General features: G+C 60.1%; 3 protein-coding genes across 5 annotated transcripts; 2 read left to right on the top strand and 1 right to left on the bottom strand.

Annotated features, from left to right (window-relative positions):
- Positions 1 to 438: 438 nt before the first annotated feature.
- HNRNPUL2 (heterogeneous nuclear ribonucleoprotein U like 2) lies at positions 439 to 12,119 on the top strand. Of its 2 annotated transcripts, none has more exons than XM_064503223.1 (14): positions 439 to 1,341; positions 3,735 to 3,861; positions 4,129 to 4,205; positions 4,591 to 4,730; positions 5,382 to 5,472; positions 5,613 to 5,725; positions 5,889 to 6,155; positions 6,374 to 6,496; positions 6,908 to 7,036; positions 7,190 to 7,358; positions 7,515 to 7,715; positions 8,554 to 8,630; positions 8,945 to 9,052; positions 9,364 to 12,119. In XM_064503223.1, the coding sequence occupies exons 1-14, from the start codon at positions 723 to 725 to the stop codon at positions 9,430 to 9,432; spliced, it is 2,310 nt and encodes a 769-aa protein (XP_064359293.1). In that variant the 5' UTR covers positions 439 to 722; the 3' UTR covers positions 9,433 to 12,119. The 2 variants fall into 2 exon arrangements, with proteins under 2 accessions (XP_064359293.1, XP_064359292.1); XM_064503222.1 differs by having other exon boundaries at positions 440 to 1,341; positions 3,732 to 3,861.
- Positions 12,120 to 12,802: 683 nt separating this feature from the next.
- Positions 12,803 to 16,396, top strand: LOC112994877 (adenylosuccinate synthetase isozyme 2-like). Its single transcript, XM_026119498.2, has 13 exons — positions 12,803 to 13,122; positions 13,475 to 13,577; positions 13,756 to 13,824; positions 14,071 to 14,121; positions 14,227 to 14,293; positions 14,500 to 14,607; positions 14,800 to 14,881; positions 14,964 to 15,090; positions 15,162 to 15,316; positions 15,407 to 15,531; positions 15,630 to 15,727; positions 15,890 to 16,039; positions 16,146 to 16,396. Exons 1-13 carry the CDS (start codon positions 12,871 to 12,873, stop codon positions 16,196 to 16,198), a joined length of 1,440 nt encoding a protein of 479 aa, XP_025975283.2. The 5' UTR covers positions 12,803 to 12,870; the 3' UTR covers positions 16,199 to 16,396.
- Positions 16,370 to 18,405, bottom strand: GNG3 (G protein subunit gamma 3). 2 transcript variants are annotated; one of them, XM_064503270.1, is made up of 3 exons: positions 17,972 to 18,405; positions 16,834 to 16,939; positions 16,370 to 16,760 (listed from the first exon to the last, which is right to left on the bottom strand). In XM_064503270.1, exons 1-3 carry the CDS (start codon positions 18,211 to 18,213, stop codon positions 16,632 to 16,634), a joined length of 477 nt encoding a protein of 158 aa, XP_064359340.1. In that variant the 5' UTR covers positions 18,214 to 18,405; the 3' UTR covers positions 16,370 to 16,631. The 2 variants fall into 2 exon arrangements, with proteins under 2 accessions (XP_064359340.1, XP_064359341.1); XM_064503271.1 differs by lacking the exon at positions 17,972 to 18,405 and adding an exon at positions 17,586 to 17,625.
- Between the last annotated feature and the right edge of the window lie 7 nt (positions 18,406 to 18,412).

An 18,412-nucleotide genomic window follows, 5' to 3' on the forward strand; every position in this document is an offset into this window, starting at 1 on the left:
AAACGGGCATTACGCATGCGCTGGGGGCACAACGGGGCGACGTAATGGGGCGGTGGCGACGGCGCAGGCGCGCTGCCGCTCAGCGCACGCGCCGTAGCGCCGAGCGCGACGCGCCAGGGGTGCGCGTGCGCACTGGCGGGAGTCCGGGGGCGGGGGGGGTTGCGCAGGGGGGAAAGTGGGAGCCGAGAAATAAACAAATCCACAAAATAACGGTGCCTTGCGGCGGGCGGAGCCGCCCCCTGCCGCGGCCGGGCCCTGCCCCCGGCCCGCCAGCCGCCCTCGGAAGTAGCGGCGCGGGAGGGGGGGAGGCGGCCGTTGGCGCGCGCGTGCGCGGCGGCAGGCGGGCGGGCGCGCGCAGGCGCAGTGCGGCTGCGCGGCGCGCAGTGCGCAGGCGCAGGCGGCGGCCGGGGGCGTCGCGAGGCGGCGGCTCGGCGCGGCGGGGCGGCGGCGCAGGCGCAGTAGCGGCGCGGGAGGGCGGCAGGCGGAGAGGCAGGCTGAGGGGAGGGCAGGGCCCACGGCGCTCGGCTCGCCGCGCTCCCGGCTCCGCGCTCCGTCCGCGGGCCCGTCCCGCAGGCGCCGCCCCTTCCCTCCCGCCCCCTCGCTTCCCCCCCCTTCTCCCTCCGCCCGACCCCCCCCCGCGCCGCGCCGCGCCGCTCGGCCTCGGCGCCGCCGCCTCACGCGCGCCGTCGCTTCCGCTTCCCCTCCCCCGCCCCGCCGTCGCCATGGACGTGAAGCGGCTGAAGGTGACCGAGCTGCGGGCCGAGCTGGGCCGCCGCGGCCTGGATTCGCGCGGCCTCAAGGTGGAGCTGGCGCAGCGGCTCCAGGAGGCCCTGGACGCCGAGATGCTGGCGGCCGGGCCTGAGGAAGGCGGCGCGGCCGGGCCTGGGGCCTGCGCCGGCGAAGCGGGCCCGGCCGGCGGCCCCGCCGCGCACCACCACCACCCCGGCGGCGGCGACGACGAAGAGGAGGAGGAGGAGGAGGAAGAGGAGGAGGAGGAGGAGGAGGAAGAGGACGAGGAAGCACTGCTGGCTGACGAGGAGGAGGCGGCGGCGGCGGCGGGAGCGGCGGCGGCGGCCCCCGACGAGGCGGAGGCGGCCCAGTCCGGCCCCCCAGAGGAGGAGGAAGAGGAGGAGGAGGAGGAGGCGGCGGCGGCGGCGGCTGTGGCGGCAGAGCAGCCGCAGCCGCAGCCCCAGGAGCAGCCCGAGGCGGAGCCGGAGCCCGAGCCGGAGCCCGAAGGCCCCGAGGGCAGCGGCGTGAACGGCGCCGAGAGGCCGCAGGAGGAAGGGCCCAGCGGCGATGAGGCCGCAGCTGCCGAGGCCAAGGAGGAAGGCGCGCAGGCTGGTGAGGATCCTCCTCCGCGCCCCCGGGTGGGACCCCCGCCCGCCCGCCTCCCCCCCCCCCCCCCCCCAGCCCGGGACCCTCCTTTCTGCACCGCTTTATCCGAGTTCTGCCTTTTTCATCCCAGGGCCCCCCTTGCCTGCACTGCTCCGTCTGATCTCTGCCTCCCCTGTGCCCGCATGGCTGGGACTCCTCCTGCCCGCACTAACCTGCTGCCTGGCCTGGGTGTCTAGGGCCTCTCTCTGATCCGTGGGTTGTCTTTGTCACGTCTCTCCGCCTTGTTTTCCAGAGCCCTGTGCATGGAGGACCTCTTGCATGACCCTCGTACTAAGTCTGACTTCCACACGCTCTGCATCCTTGCACCGCGTTAGCACAGCCTTGCACCTTCTCGCACGTTATGTTTCTAATCTCTTCCTCCATGCCTTTCTCTGGGCTTCACGCTAAATCTCTTGCGTTGCCTGCATAAGCCCCCGTCTCCTACACATACCTAGGTCTGCACGTGTCCCTCAGTCTAGCCTAGATGCCCTGAGCGTTTTGGAGGCCTAACTTGTTTCTAGTCTGCAAGTTCCCCATATGTGGTCGGGGTCTGCTTTGTTCTGCTCACGTACCCATATATGTTGCGAGTCCAACTAGTTTTATCTTTATGTCTCGTATAGGGGTGCCCACTAAGGCAGCCTTGCCCCACAAAGCTTGCGTCTGCCCCTGGTGTGTGGGGGTTGTTTCCAGCCTGAGTCCTTTTCCCCCATGGACGTCTCCCAGAGTGTCCAGAGCCCTTTCCCTTCCCCCTACGCAGGCTGATTTGGGGGGTGGTCGCTGAGAATCCATTAAACGTGCCATGGCCCCAGGTGATTCCCAAGGCTTTGTGGCTTTGCTCTTTATTGTGTCCCTTAGAAACTGTGAAACAGAGATCGGTGTTGAAATTGAAAACACTTCTAGGTGCCAGTGCAGCTCCCTCTGAGTGAGTTGCTCGTTTCAGTGAGTCAGAACGAAAATAGGAAACAGTTCGCCTTACGTGATGCCGAGTTGAGAAGTATTACAAGGGAAAACACTCATAAATTGTTCTTGGATATCTGCAGCGAACAGGTCGTTGCTGTTTGGAAAAGAAATTGCTTCTAACAACAAGCAGTAAAAAGTTCAGCGTGAAGTTTGCTGCAGATGCTTGTTTACAAAAAAATAATTTATTATCATTGGTTCCCTCTGTTTTGGTCTTTAGGAAGTCATGCAATGTCAAATACAAATGGTAAATGAAAGTACTTGCTCAGAAAGTGTGACATAATCTGTCTTCTTTTTATGACTGTTTTGTTTTTATGACTTACTAAAATAACAAACTCCCTTTCGAGAAGATACCTAGTATTGTTACAACAGTATTTCTTTTTATTTTGGAGGCTTTGGGGCTTTTGTTTTTGTTTTTAGAAAACATGCACGTGTGGCTGCAAAGCTGACTTGCAGGCATGATTTCTTTTGCTGCTACGTGCCCATTGATTTAACTGAGGCTAAAGCGAAAGTACTTGCTGGAATACCACTAGTTCCAGGACTAAAAGTTTCCTGCTTCCGAGCCTTGGAAAAGAAGGAAAATATAGAACCTGCACATAACAATTGAAAAGTTGGATGATGATATTCTCTTGTATTTGTCAAATAATGCAAAAATTGAGAGATTTTGCTTTTCTCTGCTGGCTCAGGGCTTACAAGAGAAGCATGGGATATTGCTGTTGAGTGCTTAATTAATTCTTTGCCCTGCTAGTGCTTTTGGCTTCACTGTTATTTTTTAACTAGTGGACATTGAACTCAAGTTTTGTTGTGTTTGGTGAAAATCTAAATGTAAAATTCTTTTCTTCAAAAAATATTAATGGTTTCTAGTATGTATCTGCATTATTGATCAGAGATACTGGAACAGCTGTTGCCTTCAAGGCTAACCAGCTTTAAAATAAAGTTGCAGAGGGTTTCAGGTTCATCTGCTCCTGGATACCCCTGGCAGTGTTAGTTTATATAGCATTACATTCTACTTTTGAAATGTGGAGTTCTTCCAAGTTGTGTTGTGGAAGATCCTCATGAACAAAAGGGAAAACGATTGTAGAGAGGAGAATGGCAAAGACAATTCAACTGAAGTGTCGTGTGTGCACAGTGAAGAGTCTGAAAAGGGAAGAGTCTGTGTTACAAACTCTTGGCTGTGCCGATCTTAGCATATCGGTCACTTAAGTTGAAGACCTTACTTTTTAAAGTGGAATAATTGATCTTTATGGAAGCTGCAAGGTGCTGGTGCTCTGTGGATGTGTTTCACTCCAAGAAGGGGGTATGTGAGGCAGGTGGAAGTTACAGGACTTTGATGATGAATTCTGTAGATCTTGCCACTTTGAGTCAGTAAAAGATGCTGATGCTTTTTTTGCCTCTCTCAGCAGATGAAGATGACAAGTCAAAACCAGCAGGCTCCGACGGAGAGCGAAGAGGAGTTAAGAGACAACGCGATGAAAAAGATGAGCATGGACGTGCTTATTATGAATTCCGAGAGGAGGCTTACAACAGTCGGTGAGTAGAAGGCAAATCCTTTGCCCTTTTCTCTTTGTAAGTCCAGATTCTGTTCCAGATGATAGATAATCAGCTCATTTGATCTGATGGCTTGGTTAAATAAACCTGCCAGAAATATGGGGATGTAACAGAGGTGGGTTTGCTGTTTGAAGGCAGCAGGTCTTTTTTTTATTATTTTTTTACAGTCTGCTGTTGACTGTATTCTCAGTGCTCTCAGTTCTGCATGCATTGCCTCACATTTTGTTTTTCCTTTTCCTAATTGTATAGGTCCAAGTCTCCCCCACCACCAGAAGAAGAACCGAGAGAAGGAGAGGATGATGAAACTGTTGTCATCCTGGACACATGTGTGTATGCGGAATATAGACCTGAATTTACTCATGTAAAGTTGGGATGTGTTTATAAATGGCGTAGCTCGGAGGAAACAGTTGTCACGGTGGCTGAGCGCGTACAGTTCTTCTGTTGCTACAAGCCACCAGAGGACTGAGTTTGTGTGAAACTGTTCTGCTGCTCTGTGTTAAATTGCTAGTGTTCTTTGGGGTAACCCAAGGCATGCTTTGGGGTGTATGGGCAAATGTAGTGTCTGTAGAATAAAGTTGTGTTGTCCTCAAAGCCAGCCAATAGCTGTAACAGAGAACAATATTAACTGATTAGGAAAGTTCAAAAAATGGACTGTTTGGCTTCCCTCTGGGTGTATGTAGGTTTAGTCTAAACTGATCTCTTCATTGACAGATACTTCTGACCTCCACTTTAAAGCCAGCAAAGATCGCTACGGGGGGCAGCCTCTCTTCTTTGAGAAATTCCCTTCCCTTTGGTCTGGAGCAAGGAGCACTCATGGAGTCACCAAGGGGAAAGTCTGCTTCGAGGCGAAGGTGGGGTGACTGCCTGTGGTAGGGGTTGGTCACCGGGATAGAAGTTCTCTTGTATCTCTGGCGCCTGATGGGGTTTCAGTCTGTGAGGTGGTGTGTTTGAAGCTGCTGCAGATCGGGAAACAAGAATACTTGGTATTGGCAGCACGGAGATGAGGGAAGAGTGGAAATACAGGGTGAAAGGAGACTCCCGGAAACAACCAATTTGCTTGCAATCAGGGGTAGCATTGGGTCTGTTTCTGCGGAAGTCAAGAGCCAGACTTAATATGGCCTAAGTGGCCTGGATTGTGCTATTCTTTGAGTCTGCGCATATGTGAGGAGAACAAATTACAGGTGTAAAGTATTGGGGTTGTTGACACAGGTTCTCCCTGTATCTTGGAGGGGGTCACAGGAGTCCTGCCCTAAATCTAGGGGGAAAATGACATGCAACTGCTCCCTTCTGGTACTTTGCGAGAATATATGACTGTTTTATTGCAGTTTGGATGCTTATCATCCTTATGTGGTCTGTGCTAAACTGTCCACCCAGCTGATTTCCTATGGAACAGGTTTAGAAAGCTGCATTGGTGTCTGATAGTAACAGCTGAACTGTTGGCTGTATCCTGACTTTCCCGTCTGCAGCTGATCAACTGACCAACCACTTTCTGGTCTCTACAGGTGACACAGTATCTCCCTGTGAAGGAGGGCAGTACGGAGGTCCCCCTCTTTCGTGTTGGATGGTCTGTGGATTTCTCTCACTCACAGCTAGGTAATGGAGCTCTCTTTCTTGTCACGTCACTTGTGAGCTCAGAGACGTGACAAAGCTGCAAAGTGCAGGTCCGTGAATAGCTCTGTACTGCTCTTGTAGCGTGTGGAGACCTGTGTCTAACGCCTGCTGTCCTCTCATAGGGGAGGATGAGTTTTCTTATGGCTACGATGGACGAGGGCTGAAGGCCGAAAATGGGCAGTTTGAGGAGTTTGGCCAACCCTTTGGGGAGAATGATGTGATTGGCTGCTTTGCTGTAAGTGCAGTAGACGAAAACTGGGGTGGATATCTAGGGGAGAGGGAAAGGAAAGGGAATGTAACAAGGAAATAGCTGATGGAAAACCCCAATGGAGAGAGGGTGCAGGAGGAGACTGCAAGGGCTCTCCAGCAACAAATGCCTTATGTTCTTTGCTATGTAGAACTTTGAGAACGAAGAGATGGTGGAGCTGTCCTTCTCCAAGAACGGGGAGGACATGGGGGTGGCCTTTCAGATCAGCAAGGAATCCCTCGCTGACAGAGCCCTCCTGCCTCATGTGCTGTGCAAAAACTGCGTGGTCGAACTGAACTTCGGTCAGAAGGAAGAGCCCTTCTTTCCCGTTCCTGAAGATTACGTGTTCATTCATGCTGTCCCAGTCGAGGACCGAGTGCGCACCCCGCTTCCCCCCAAAACCACAGAGGAGTGTGAGGTAAGATGCTGCTTTCTGCCCCGCTGCCTGGTGGGAATGCTTGGAGAGCCCCTCAGCAGGTTCCGCGGCCCGGGTTGAGCTGTGGTGCCGCGCGTCTGCCGAGCAGCGTGCCTGACCTGCCGGCCTGTGGCCACGCTTCATGGTCTCGCGGGCTGGCTGCTGCGCTCCACGGAGCTGCTCTGCCTCTCATCTCACCTCTGTCTGTTACTTTCCCTAAGGTGCTGCTGATGGTTGGGCTGCCAGGGTCGGGGAAGACCCAGTGGGCACAAAAACACACTGAGGAGAACCGAGAGAAGCGATACAACATCTTGGGAACAGAGACTGTTCTACACCAAATGAGAGTAAGTGCTCACTACCCCCAGGGACCCCCCCAGAATGGGGCAGCCTGGCTGGGCATCGAAAAAGCAGTGGCTGCCTAACCAAGCTCTGTTTGGAAGTGCAGCTGACTGCCTGGTGCTGTAGCGAAGGCACCAGGCTGGGCTCCTTGGCTTCGAGAACCAGAAGGGGGGGATTTCCTTCTGCTTTTAAAGTTGTCAGGGACCTCAAGCTGCAGGTTTCACCCTCTAAGCTGGGAAGGGAGAAAGCAGGAGGCAAAGCAGCAGTTCTGCTCTGAACGGCCTCCCTGCAGGAACAGTGCTAGACAGACCTTCCTAGGGGTTCTGGAGCTAGCGAAGGGTGAGCGTGCGGTATTTTGTTTTGTGGTTTTTTTGAAGCATCTCTCACCGATTCATCTCTGCTTTTCTTTGTGGCAGACGAAAGGCCCAGAGGTTGAAGAGATGGATGCCAAGAGCAGAGACCTGTTAATCCAGCAAGCTGCTCAGTGCCTTAGCAAGCTGGTTCAGATTGCTCCCAGAGCCAAAAGAAACTTCATTCTCGACCAGGTATTCTCACAGCCCCCGGGGACTGTGTGACCAGCCCTGCCAGAGGCCAGCCACGGACACGGTCTTTGTGTGTGGGGACATGCAGAGGCAGCCCCTGCCTGGGTCCATCACCAGGCCTTGTATCGCTAAAACCCGTTTCTTTCCTTCTGTCAGTGTAACGTGTACAACTCTGGGCAGCGACGGAAGCTGCTTGCCTTCAAGGGTTTCTCCCGCAAGGTGGTTGTGATTGTTCCCAACGAAGAAGACTGGAAGAAGAGGCTGGAGTTGAGGAAAGAGGCTGAAGGGGAGGATGTCCCTGAGTCAGTGATGCTGGAAATGAAAGGTGGGCTTGCAGGCACTGCCTGCCTGTGAAACTGGCTGGCTCTGCCCTCAGGCTCAGCAGCAGCAAAGGCGGTTGGGCACGGGCACGGGCTTTGTGTGGGAAACGGAGAAAAGCAGCTGTTGCATCAAGGACTTTCTCTTTTCAATTTCGCTGCAGCTAACTACTCTCTGCCAGAGAAGAACGACTACTTGGACGAAGTCATCTACGGAGAGCTCACGAAGGAGGAGGCCCAGCCTCTGGTCACCAAATACAAGGAGGAAGCCAGAAAATTGCTCCCCCCTTCTGAGAAACGGGCAAACCGTCGCAATAACCGCAACAAGCGTAACCGCCAGAACCGCAACCGCGGTCAGGGCTATGGTGAGGCTCTGTGGCACTGGGGAGGGCGGCTGCCTGGTTTGGGGTTACCGTGGCTGCTTTTGGCACAGTCCCATATTGGGATCTTCCTCCTTGCTGGCACTGGGGAGGAGGACTGAGTCTCTAGGTGTGGGCTCAGTGCCACCAGCTGGCAGCACTCTCCCTCCTCCCACTCCAGTTTTCCCTTTCTCTCAGGCCCTTATGTCCTCCGTGGCTTGTGTGTGGGTTAGTCTTTTCAGCTGCTGCCACCCGATGCAAACGCTTGCCTCTGTTCTGTGTCTTGCTGCTTGGAGATGGCTTTGCCCACTGCATTGGTTGGATTCAAGTCCTGTCCCAGTGTCCCTTCCCTTTCATGCTTAAGGATCACCCCGTGGTTCTTTTGTACTTCATTGATAATTCTCCCTGACAAGCCGACTTAGCTGTCTTTTACTTCCTTTAGGTCTGTACCCACACAAAGTAGTGTCTAGTTGTAGCATCAGTTGTGCTCACCACCTCTTTCCCATATGGAGCTGTTCCATTAATATGCTCCTTCCCTTTGTGCCGGCTGGTGCTCCCATGCTGTGCTCCTCCTTTGCAGGCCTGCTCTCTCCTTTCCCTAGGGAGCCGTTGAAGTAAATTACTTGATGCTGGGGTTCCCTGCATTTCGTCACGTTGCAGGCGGGATGCGGCCTTGGTCCAGCTGCAGAAGAGTCTGCTCTTCCGATCTCTGCCCTTGCTGCGTGCTTGCCAGCATCTGCCTCTGGGGGACTGCAGGGTCACCAGACCGCTCGGAAGCTGTGCCAGCACTGGCTGGCGTTTGTGCTGGGCAGCGCTCTGACACTCGGCCTGTTTTCTTTTGCAGTTGGTGGGCAGCGCCGAGGTTACGACAATCGAGTCTACGGACAGCAGCAGTACTGGGGACAGCCTGGAAACCGAGGAGTGAGTGCAAAGCCCTGTTTTTTATGCCAAGCGTGTGGTTCCCTTGGCCAACTTCGCGCTAAAGTGGAGGGGGGGCTGGGAAGGGGAATATGGGTCCCTAAATGCCCATGAACTCTGCTCTACAGGGAAGAGCCAGCTCTCGGGATGCCTGGCTCATGTCAGGTCTGGTTCTTAGGTCAGCGCGTGAGGGACTTTGTCACTCAAAGCAAACCACTGCGCAGTGCAATGTCCCCTCCGGCTCTGCGTGCCCTGGGCCCAGCTCTTAGGCGGCATATGTTCTCTGTGCGCCGGAGTGACCGCTCCCGTCTTTGCAGGGTTACCGCAACTTCTACGACCGATACAGAGGGGACTACGACAGATTCTATGGACGCGACTATGAGTACAACAGATACCGAGATTACTACAGGCAGTACAACCGGGAGGTAACGGCTCTCAAGTGCAGCCCCTTGCCTAGTTCGTCAGCATGCCTTGCCACCGCCTTGTACCGTGGTTGTTCCTTCCTGGGCGCTGTGTGGTTCCTGCGCCATGTCCCGTGTCAGCAGTGAGCCTGACTGCTTGCTGCACTTCTCCTTGCGCTAGCAGCTGCTAGTAGGAGGGCCAGGGCAGGACTTCTGGCTCTAGGATGCTGGGGGGAGAGGTGGTGGGTGCGCAGTGCTAGGACTGCGTGTCGTTTTGTTTTTTTCCTTCCAGCAGAGCACCCTGTTAATCATAACCTGCTTCTCTCTCCTTCCAGTGGCAGAACTACTACCAAGACAGAGACCGATACTACAGGAACTACTACGGATACCAAGGGTACCGGTGAAATCCCAGCCGTCTGCACCCTTCAGCCAAGCAGCTGAATCTTGTGGAGGTGTCTGCCACTTCCCAAAACACAACCAATGGAAACAGGGCTGTTGGGGGGAGAGCAGCGGCGGGGGGAGGGGGGAGGAAAAAAAAGAAACTGTAAATTTTTTTTTAAAGTTTGTTGAAAAGAATATTGTCTTATTCTATAAAACATTTCAAACCTAGTTAGATATTTGTAATCAAAATGTTTGCGCAGAGAGAGCAGCACTTAGCGCTGCGTGTCCTGTACCCTGTGATTGGGCAGGAGAACTACGTACCCTTTAACAACATCCTAGAGCAGCTGGACTGGCAGCCGGACAGGGAGGAGCAGGGTTTGCAAGACGCGCTCAATGATGGGAACTGAACATGTAAGAACCGGGGAGGTGCAGACAAGCGAGGATGGAGGGGCCGGCGTCCTGGGGGGGTGGGCTGCGCTGGGGTGGGCAGGCGATATTAACTGTTGACTCTAATCCTTCACTTGCAACATCTAATTTCCTTCCAGGTAATCCTTTGCCGATCTGTCTTTGGGGTGAGGGGTGGCGTGCGCGTGTGTGTGCATGTGTGTTTTTGGGGGGCTCTGATCAGACGTGGGTGGAGAAGAGATTGTTTCCGCCTCAGCAGAATCCAAGGATTGGATGTCCCTGTGTTTGGCTTGTCCTGGAGAGGTTGCAGGATGTAATGTGCTGGGCCAGAAGCTGCAGTTTAAGCCGCACAGCTTGCTTCACCCTCCCACTCGCTATTAAATTTCCCTGAAAGCTTGTAAGTGGAATTGGGACCTCGTCTTTTTGTTGTTTGTTTCTTTTTTTGGCAGAAGGAAGCGCAGGAATTTGGTTTGCCAGTCCCTAAATTCTCGTTCTTCCCTGGCCGAAGCTGACCGCGTTGGTGAGACAGTGGGTCCCTCCAAGGCTGGCTGGCTAGGCCGGGTGCTGAATCATCTCTGTATAGTTGTCTGTCCTCTTTAGTGGAAGAGAAGGAACATTTCTCAGGGTTTCTGCAGGATCTTTTCTTCATTAGAGCGTCATGTGTATATAGGCGACCCGTGCAGTGTGTAACCTTCACCTGTGAGGAGATAGTGCTGAGAATAGCGACAATTTTATACCGTACGAAGCGGGCATGCTTCTCCATGTGCCCCGGGGTTTTGATAAACCGCTAGGGCGTGTATATAGGAAACACAGGAAGGCGACTGAGTGTGGTAGTGAACCGGCCTGAAGCGGGCGAGTGTGTGTGTGCATTGTGCCCTCCCCGTTGCTGCGGGGGGGTGGGTGGGTGGGTGGGTGTAGTGTTGAGTTTCTGACACTGATCCTGGGGCAGAGGGGGCCTACGTGGGGAGCCGAAGGAGACTGACCCCTCGGCTTCGGGTGCTCCGGTGCTAGAAAGCTGTTGGGGGGCTCTGTGGGTCGGGCGGGAGGGCAGCCGCTTCGCAGGGCATCCACGTGCACCAGCATGGCAGTGACGGGCAGGGGGTTAACCGGGGCAGGAGGGAGGCACCTCTCCTCCAGCGAGGATCCTTGGTGTCGGTCTCTTTAGCTTCGATTTGCTTTTCCTCCCGCTCCCCACGTAGCGCGGACCGTTTCCCAGGAAGCGGCGGCCGCCTGCGGGAAGCGGAAGCGTGTTGTTCCCGGGGCTCGGCTGGGCACCGGTCCCGCTCCCTCAGGGCCCGGATACCCCACCTTCTCCACCTGCTCCTCGTGTGATTCATTGTTTGAAATTCAAACACTTTTAATTTTCGCTTTTAAATTGGATCTTTTTTTTTTTAATCATCCCCTGGCTCTAGTGCCCCCATGCCCCCACCTCCCACCCGGGCACTGTCACGGGGCATGCCGGGGCTCGCCTGCCTCCGGCCGCTGCGTGTATCTGGACGTGTGCGAGTGTGTGACCGTTTTTATAACAAAGCAAACCGCTATTTTCAACGCTTCAGGCCACTAGTGACAAATGACTCTTGAGGTGGGGACTGCGGGGGCCCCCGGGGCGGGGGAGAGGCAGAGCGGGAGCTGCGCAGTTGCCGGGGTGTCCGATGCTCGGTGGGTTTTTTAACCGGCGGTGGGGCCGCGCTGTCGGCCGGGAGCGGCCCCGGCCCCTCTGCCGCTGCCCCGGCCCTGGGCGCCGGGGTGGGTGGGCAGCCGAGGGCCGGCGCCGAGCGCGGGAACCACTTCGGGAGGCGGTGGGAAGGGAGGGGAAGGGGGGCTGTCACAGTTAACAGAAATAACTTTTGAAGCTATATAGTCCTTTTTAAATAAAACAAAAATGAAATAAAAAAATTTTTTTCTGGGGATAAACTAGAACTGCCACAGCGTTGTCTGTCAGACCAAGAGATCTTAGCGACTTCGGTAGGTGTCTTTTTTCTGCACATTTTTTTTGTTAAATAAAAAAAAAACTTAAAAAAAAAAAACTTATTAAATGGTAACTGAGGAACTGCAGCCTGTTCTAGACCTGTTTAGTGTTTCATGATTGTATGTCTTAGTTGCTGTAGAGGGCGAGCGTGGGGGAGCCCCGCGGAGGCTGTCCGTGTTTTTACGAACTGTAAGCGTTTCGCAGTGGCCAGTAAAAGGGTTTTGCCATTGAACATGTAACTGTGTGGTTGTTTACACCTGTACCTTCCCTTCGGGCTCTGGCAAATGTAGGCGATAGCTTCCATTTTTAGAATAAATAACCATTCGCTTGACTTCACCTCCCGCGCTTGCCGCGCTGCCTCCCTGGCTCTGTGTGTCTCTCTGGGGGCGCCGAGGGGGCCGGCGATGGCCACAGGGGCCAGCGATGGCTGTGGGGACGGGGCCTGGGGCCCGGCAGTGGCCACGAGGGCTGGCAATGGCCACAGGGACCGGTGATGGCTGCAGGGACAGGTCGCGGAGGCCAATGATGGCTGCAGGGGCTGGTGATGGCCGTGGGGACAGGTCCCGGGGCCTGGCGATGCCCACGAGGGCCTGTGATGGCTGCGGGGCCGGGGTGGCCCGTGGCATGGGCTGTTGCCATGGTGAGATGGGTGGGGTGGTGGTGGTGCTGCCATGTTGGTGCCTGTGGGGCCTCGTCCCAGTGCGGTGGTCCCCTGCCTGGGGAGGTGATGTGGTGGCCGTTGCCATGGCGGCAGTGCCATGGGGGAGGGGTCAGCGTGGCCGTGGAGACCCGGGAGGTGACATAGCGGCTGTCGGGTCTCAGCCCTTGTTTCCCCCCAACCCCCAGCGCCGCCATTTTGTCTCCTGGCAGGGAAGCGCCCGCCGGGCACCGCCATTTTGGAGGCTGGCGGGGAGGCCGCCCGGCGCGCGGCCATTTTGGGGGGGCGGCCCAGGGGGCGCCATCTTGGGGCAGTTGGCGCGGCGCGCAGGCGCGGGGCGGGCGCCATGGCGGTAGTGGGCAGGGCGCGGGACGAAGCCGGCGCGGGCGCCGCCATGTTGGGCGCGAGCGCGCGGGGCGGCGGGCGCACATGGCCGGGCCGGCGGGCGCGGGGCCGCGCCGGGGGCTGCGGAACGGTGGCGGCGGGGAGGGCGATGGGGACCGGGACCACGACGGGGACCGCGACGGGGACAGGCCCGGGGCGAAGCGGGCGCGGGCGGCGGTGGAGCCCGAGGCCGGGAACCGCCTGACTGTGGTTCTGGGCGCGCAGTGGGGCGACGAGGGCAAGGGCAAGGTGGTGGATCTGCTGGCCATGGACGCCGACCTCGTGTGCCGCTGCCAGGTGGGGCGGGGGCCGGGCGCGTGTGGGTCCTCCCTGCCCGGTGGGGCGGGTGTGGGGCTGGAAGAGCTAGTGTCTCCCTGCCCGGTGGGGCTGGAGGACCTGCTGCCTCCCTGCCCGGTGGGGTGGGTGTGGGGCTGGAGGACCTGCTGTCTCCCCGCCTGGTGGGACGGGCTGTGGGGCAGCCCGGTGTGTTTGGCGTCCCGGGGAGCCGAGGTCTGGGGTGCGGCCGGGGGAGCCATGGGGCTGCGGCGTGGGGTGCAGGGGCCGGAGGTGGTGGTGAGGCTGGGCAGGGGAGGGTGCTGTGGGGCAGGCTAGCCCCCCAGTCCCCTACCCATCTCTTGCCACCCTACAGGGCGGGAACAACGCGGGGCACACCGTGGTGGTGGACGCCATCGAGTATGACTTCCACCTGCTGCCCAGCGGCGTCCTCAACCGCCGCGCCACCTCCTTCATCGGTGAGCAGCCCCCCGTGCCCCTCATCCCCCGTGCCCCTCGGGGTCTGGCCCCCTATGCACCTCAGGGTCCAGTACCACGGCCCCCCACATCCCTCGGGGTCCAGCCCCGGCTCTGCCGTGCCCGCGGCCCCTGCTGCCTCCCACATTGCCCCGTGACCTGCTGCCTGCATCTCTGCAGGGAATGGAGTTGTCATCCACTTACCAGGACTCTTTGAGGAGGCCGAGAAGAACCTGAAGAAGGGACCTGGTGAGTGACAGGCCCCTTCTCCGCAGCGGGGCAAGGCCAGGGGCTCTTGTGCCCTGTGGGGGCCATGGGGGACGCTGCAGAGGCAGGTGGTGGGCTCGAGCCAGGAGACAGCGGGAGCCTAGCCTCTTGCGTCTCCTCTTGCAGGAGAGAGGTGGGGGGCCGCGCTGTGGGTCGCTCCCTCCCGGGGCGAGGGTGCAGGAGCTGCATGCGCTGCCCCTGTGGTGCGCTCATCCTTTCTCCCCACAGGCCTGGAGGGCTGGGAGTCCCGTACCGTGATCTCTGACAGAGCCCACATCGGTGAGCGCGGGGGCTGGGGGCTGCGGGAAGGGGCTGGCAGGGCTGGGGTGGGTTTAGGGATCTCCCACACTCACCCCAATCGCTGCTCTCTCCTCTTCCCCTCAGTGTTTGACTTCCACCAGGCCGTGGACGGGATCCAGGAGCAGCAACGGCAGCAGCAGGATGGTAAAAAGTGAGCGAGGGGGTTGTGGCTGCACGTGGTGCTGCGTCGGTGGGTGTCTCTGCTCAGGGGAGTGCGTGGAGCGGCCAGGAGAGGGGTGGTCCGGGCTCTGCGTGTCCGGGATCGCCTCTTCGGTGTTTCCCCCGGCAGCAGGGGCCGGCCTGGTGGTGGTAGGAGGAGAAAAGATGCTGCTGCCCCAACCTAGCATATCTTGACAGCTTGGGCACTACCAAGAAGGGGATTGGTCCTGTCTACGCCTCCAAGGCTTCCCGCACGGGGCTGCGCATCTGTGACCTGCTGGCTGACTTTGGGCAGTTCTCCAAGAAGTGAGTGAGGATCGGGGGCCCTGCCAGGGGTAAGACCAGCCCCTGCTCCCCTTTTGGTGCTGAGGATTTGGGGGTTATGTGGGGAGGAGAACAGGGTGGGGAGGACCCTTCTGTCCCCTTGCAGAGCAAGGTGGGCGTGAGGTTCGGCCTGCGCTTCCTCCAGCCCTCACTGCGCGTGAACGCCCCTTCCAGGTTCGAGGCTCTGGCCCAGCAGTACAAGGCGACATACCCTGCCCTGACCATCGACACAGAAGCTGAGCTGCAGCAGCTGAAGGTGGCTTGGGGGTCCACAGCTCTTCTGCTCCTTGACCCAGGTCTCCCTGTGTCTGCCTGACTCTTGTCCCACCCCATCCCAGGTCTATGCTGAGAAGATCCGTCCCCTGGTGAAAGATGGGGTTTATTTCATGCACCAAGCGCTTCACGGCCCCCCCAAGAAGATCCTGGTGGAAGGGGCAAATGCTGCTTTGCTGGACATCGACTTCGGTATGTGCAGGGCCTCCCGGGGCTGGGGTGCCGCCCTGCTCTCGCTCACCACGTCCCCTCTGTCCGCCCAGGAACGTACCCGTTTGTGACGTCCTCCAACTGCACGGTGGGAGGGGTGTGCACTGGCCTGGGCGTCCCGCCGCGCTACATCGGGAAGGTCTACGGCGTGGTGAAGGCCTACACCACCCGCGTGGGCGTGGGGACCTTCCCCACGGAGCAGGACAACGTGAGTGGGGCGGGCGGCGGCTCTGGCGGAGGCGCCGGGTTCTGGGCCCCGCTGGGAGCCGGCGGGTGACGCTCGGCTCTGGCCCCGCAGGAGATTGGGGAGCTGCTCCAGTCGCGGGGCCGGGAGTTCGGGGTGACGACGGGCCGGAAGCGCCGCTGCGGGTGGCTGGACCTGGTGCTGGTCCGATACGCCCACATGATCAATGGCTTCAGCGCGTAAGAGCCCCCCGTGCCTGCTCCGGCCTCCCTGCTCCCCCAGCCCCTGCGTGCCCGGCCCGCTCCGGCCGGGTGACGCGCCCTGACTCTCTCTGCAGCCTGGCCCTCACCAAGCTCGACATCCTGGACACCTTTCCTGAGATCAAAGTCGGAGTCGAGTACTGCCTGGACGGGAAGCCCATTCCCTACTTCCCAGGTGAGGGGGCTGCAGGGGGCACCCATTTCACTCTGCAGCAGGGAGAGGACGGGGTGGGGGGGATTCTGGATGCCGGGGATCGTTCCCCACAGTGGGGGGGGGGGGCCTGGCTGGGGGGCTGCCCCCCAGGCTGCCCCCCACCGCCCCGCTCCCCCCCCGCAGCCAACCAGGAGCTGCTGAACCGCGTGTCGGTGCGCTACGAGACGCTGCCCGGCTGGCAGTGCAGCACCGAGCAGGCCCGGGGCTTCGCAGACCTGCCCCCCCAGGCCCAGGGCTACGTGCGCTTCGTCGAGCAGCACCTCGGGGTGCCAGGTGGGTCCAGGAGAGGGGCAGCACCGGGGCTGGGCCGCCCTGGGCGGGGTTGGGGCTGGGTTTTGGGGGCGAGCCTGGCCGCCTCTCACCCCTGTGTCCCACGCAGTGAAGTGGGTCGGCGTGGGCAAGTTCCGCGAGTCCATCATCAAGGTCTTCTGAGGGGTCCCACGGGACCGGACGGCGCCAGGAGCCGCTCCCGTCCCCCCTGCCGCTGCTGGCTGCCCCACACTCCAGGGCTGGGCCTCGGCCCCGCGCCCCATGGGGCCCCCTGCTCCCCCCGCACCCTCCTCTCTGGGCATTTCTGCGTCTCACATTTTCACTGTACAGATCTTGTGATAAAAGCAAGGGTTTATTTTCTCTGTGGAGCCTCCTGCTGCTGTGGGGGGGACAAAGGGGGGGGCTGGGCCCCATGCCGCCCCCCAGGAGCGCTGACGCCGGCCCCCAGCAGCATCTCCCACTGTTTTGCTCCTGTGCTTGATAAGGGGATGGGGGCAGCCAGGCCCTGGCTGTGGGGCAAGACCCCCGGGAGGTGGGGCAGCCCCCGGCCGTGCCCCCGGCCCCCGCCGTGGGGTGCAGGGGGCCCCCGCGGAGCTCAGAGCAGGGCGCAGAAGAACTTCTTCTCCCTGAAGGGGTTTTCGGAGGTGGGGACGGGCGTGATGAGCGGGTCCTCGCAGGCGTGCGCATCGCAGTACGTCATCAGGTCGGCGGCAGCCTTGGAGACCTGGGGCGCGGGGCCGTGAGCACCGGCCCCGCCGTGGGGCGCCCCCCAAGCCGCCCCCCCCCCCGCAGCTCACCTTGATCCGGCACATGCTGGCCTCGATCTTCAGCTGCTCCACCATTTTGCGGGCCTGCCCGATGCTCATGGTGCTGTTCACAGGGGTCTCGCCCTTCATGGGGGCCCTGGGGGGCAGGCGGGGGGGAAGCACTGGGGCCGGGCCCTGGCTTTGCCCCCCCGCAGGGCCCCCACTCGCACGCCCCACGTTTGTGCGAGTGCTGCGCTGCGCCCCGTCACATGCCGTGGGCGTGCAAGCCCTGCACTGCGTGTGTCCCCCCTTGCACAGCCCACGCCTGCAGTGCTGCATGTCCCCCCCGCTGCACGCTCTGCACGTGCCAGCTTGGTGCTGCGCGCCCCACTGCGTGCGACCCACAGCTGCAGGCTCTGCGCTGCACAACCCACCTCGCAGCCTGTGCTTGGGGTCCCTGCGCCGCGCACGCCCCATCCTTGCAAGTCCCCCCTTGCCTGCCCCACCTCACCCTCCCCATGGGTGCAGCTCTGCCCCGCCCGCGTCGCACGCCCCACGCTGCACCCCGCGTTTCCAGGCCCCCCCTCGCCCCCCCCCCCGCGGTTCCGGGCTCTGCACCCCCCGAAGCTGCAGGCTCCAGCCCGCCTGCATCGCGCGCCCCACCTCGCGCACCCGCTGCACTGCCGGGCTGCGCCGTGCCGCCCCGCCTCACGCGCCCCCCGTTTGCCAGCCCCACATCGCCCCCCCGCCGCATCCGCGGCCCCCCGCACTCGGGGCTCCGCAGTGCACGCCCCGCACCCCACCTGCGTCGCAGGCGCTGCGTTTCCCAGCCCCACCTCGTGCCCCCGCGGTCGCTGCCTCCGCGTTGCGCCGCGTTTCTAGGCCCCACCTCGCACACCCCAAACCTGCAGGCTCCACCCTGCCTGCGTTGCCCCCCTGCACCCCCGTTTCCAGGCTCCACATTGCACCTCCAAATGTGCCTGCCCCCCCCAAACCTGCCCCCCAGAGCCGCCCATCCCCCGCCCCCCAAACCTGCCCCCCCAGAGCCGCCTGCACCCCCAAACCTGCCCCCCCAAACCTGCCCCCCTGGAGCCGCCCATCTCCCTGCCCCCCCAAACCTGCCCCTTGGAGCCCCCCCCCACCTGCACCCCGCATTGCACTTCCCTGCGCCCCCTCGCTCCCCGCTGACCTTGGGGTGCCGGTGTCGCTGCCGGTGTCGCTGCCGGTGCCGGTGCCGGTGCCGGTGTCGCGCTGCCGAGGATGCTCGGAGCCGGCGGGCGGCACCGCCGCGGCGCGGGGGGGGAACCGGCCCCGCCCCGACGTGTCCCCCCCGGGCGGGGCCAGGACAGAGCGGGGAACCGGGGCGGGGGGAAGCGGGGGCACTGGGAGGGGGGGCAGACCCATCGCTCCCCATGGCCCCTCCGGCCCCATCGCTCCCTATGGCTCACCCAGGCCCCATCGCTCCCCATGGCCCCTCCGGCCCCATCGCTCCCTATAGCCCCCCCCAGGCCCCATTACTCCCTATGGCCCCTCCGGCCCCATCGCTCCCTATAGCCCCCCCCAGGCCCCATTACTCCCTATGGCCCCCCCGGCCCCATCGCTCCTTGTAGCCCCCCGCCCCTCCTCGTTG

Source organism: Dromaius novaehollandiae, chromosome 35 (genome assembly GCF_036370855.1).
Source record: "Dromaius novaehollandiae isolate bDroNov1 chromosome 35, bDroNov1.hap1, whole genome shotgun sequence".
Classification (NCBI taxonomy): domain Eukaryota; kingdom Metazoa; phylum Chordata; class Aves; order Casuariiformes; family Dromaiidae; genus Dromaius; species Dromaius novaehollandiae.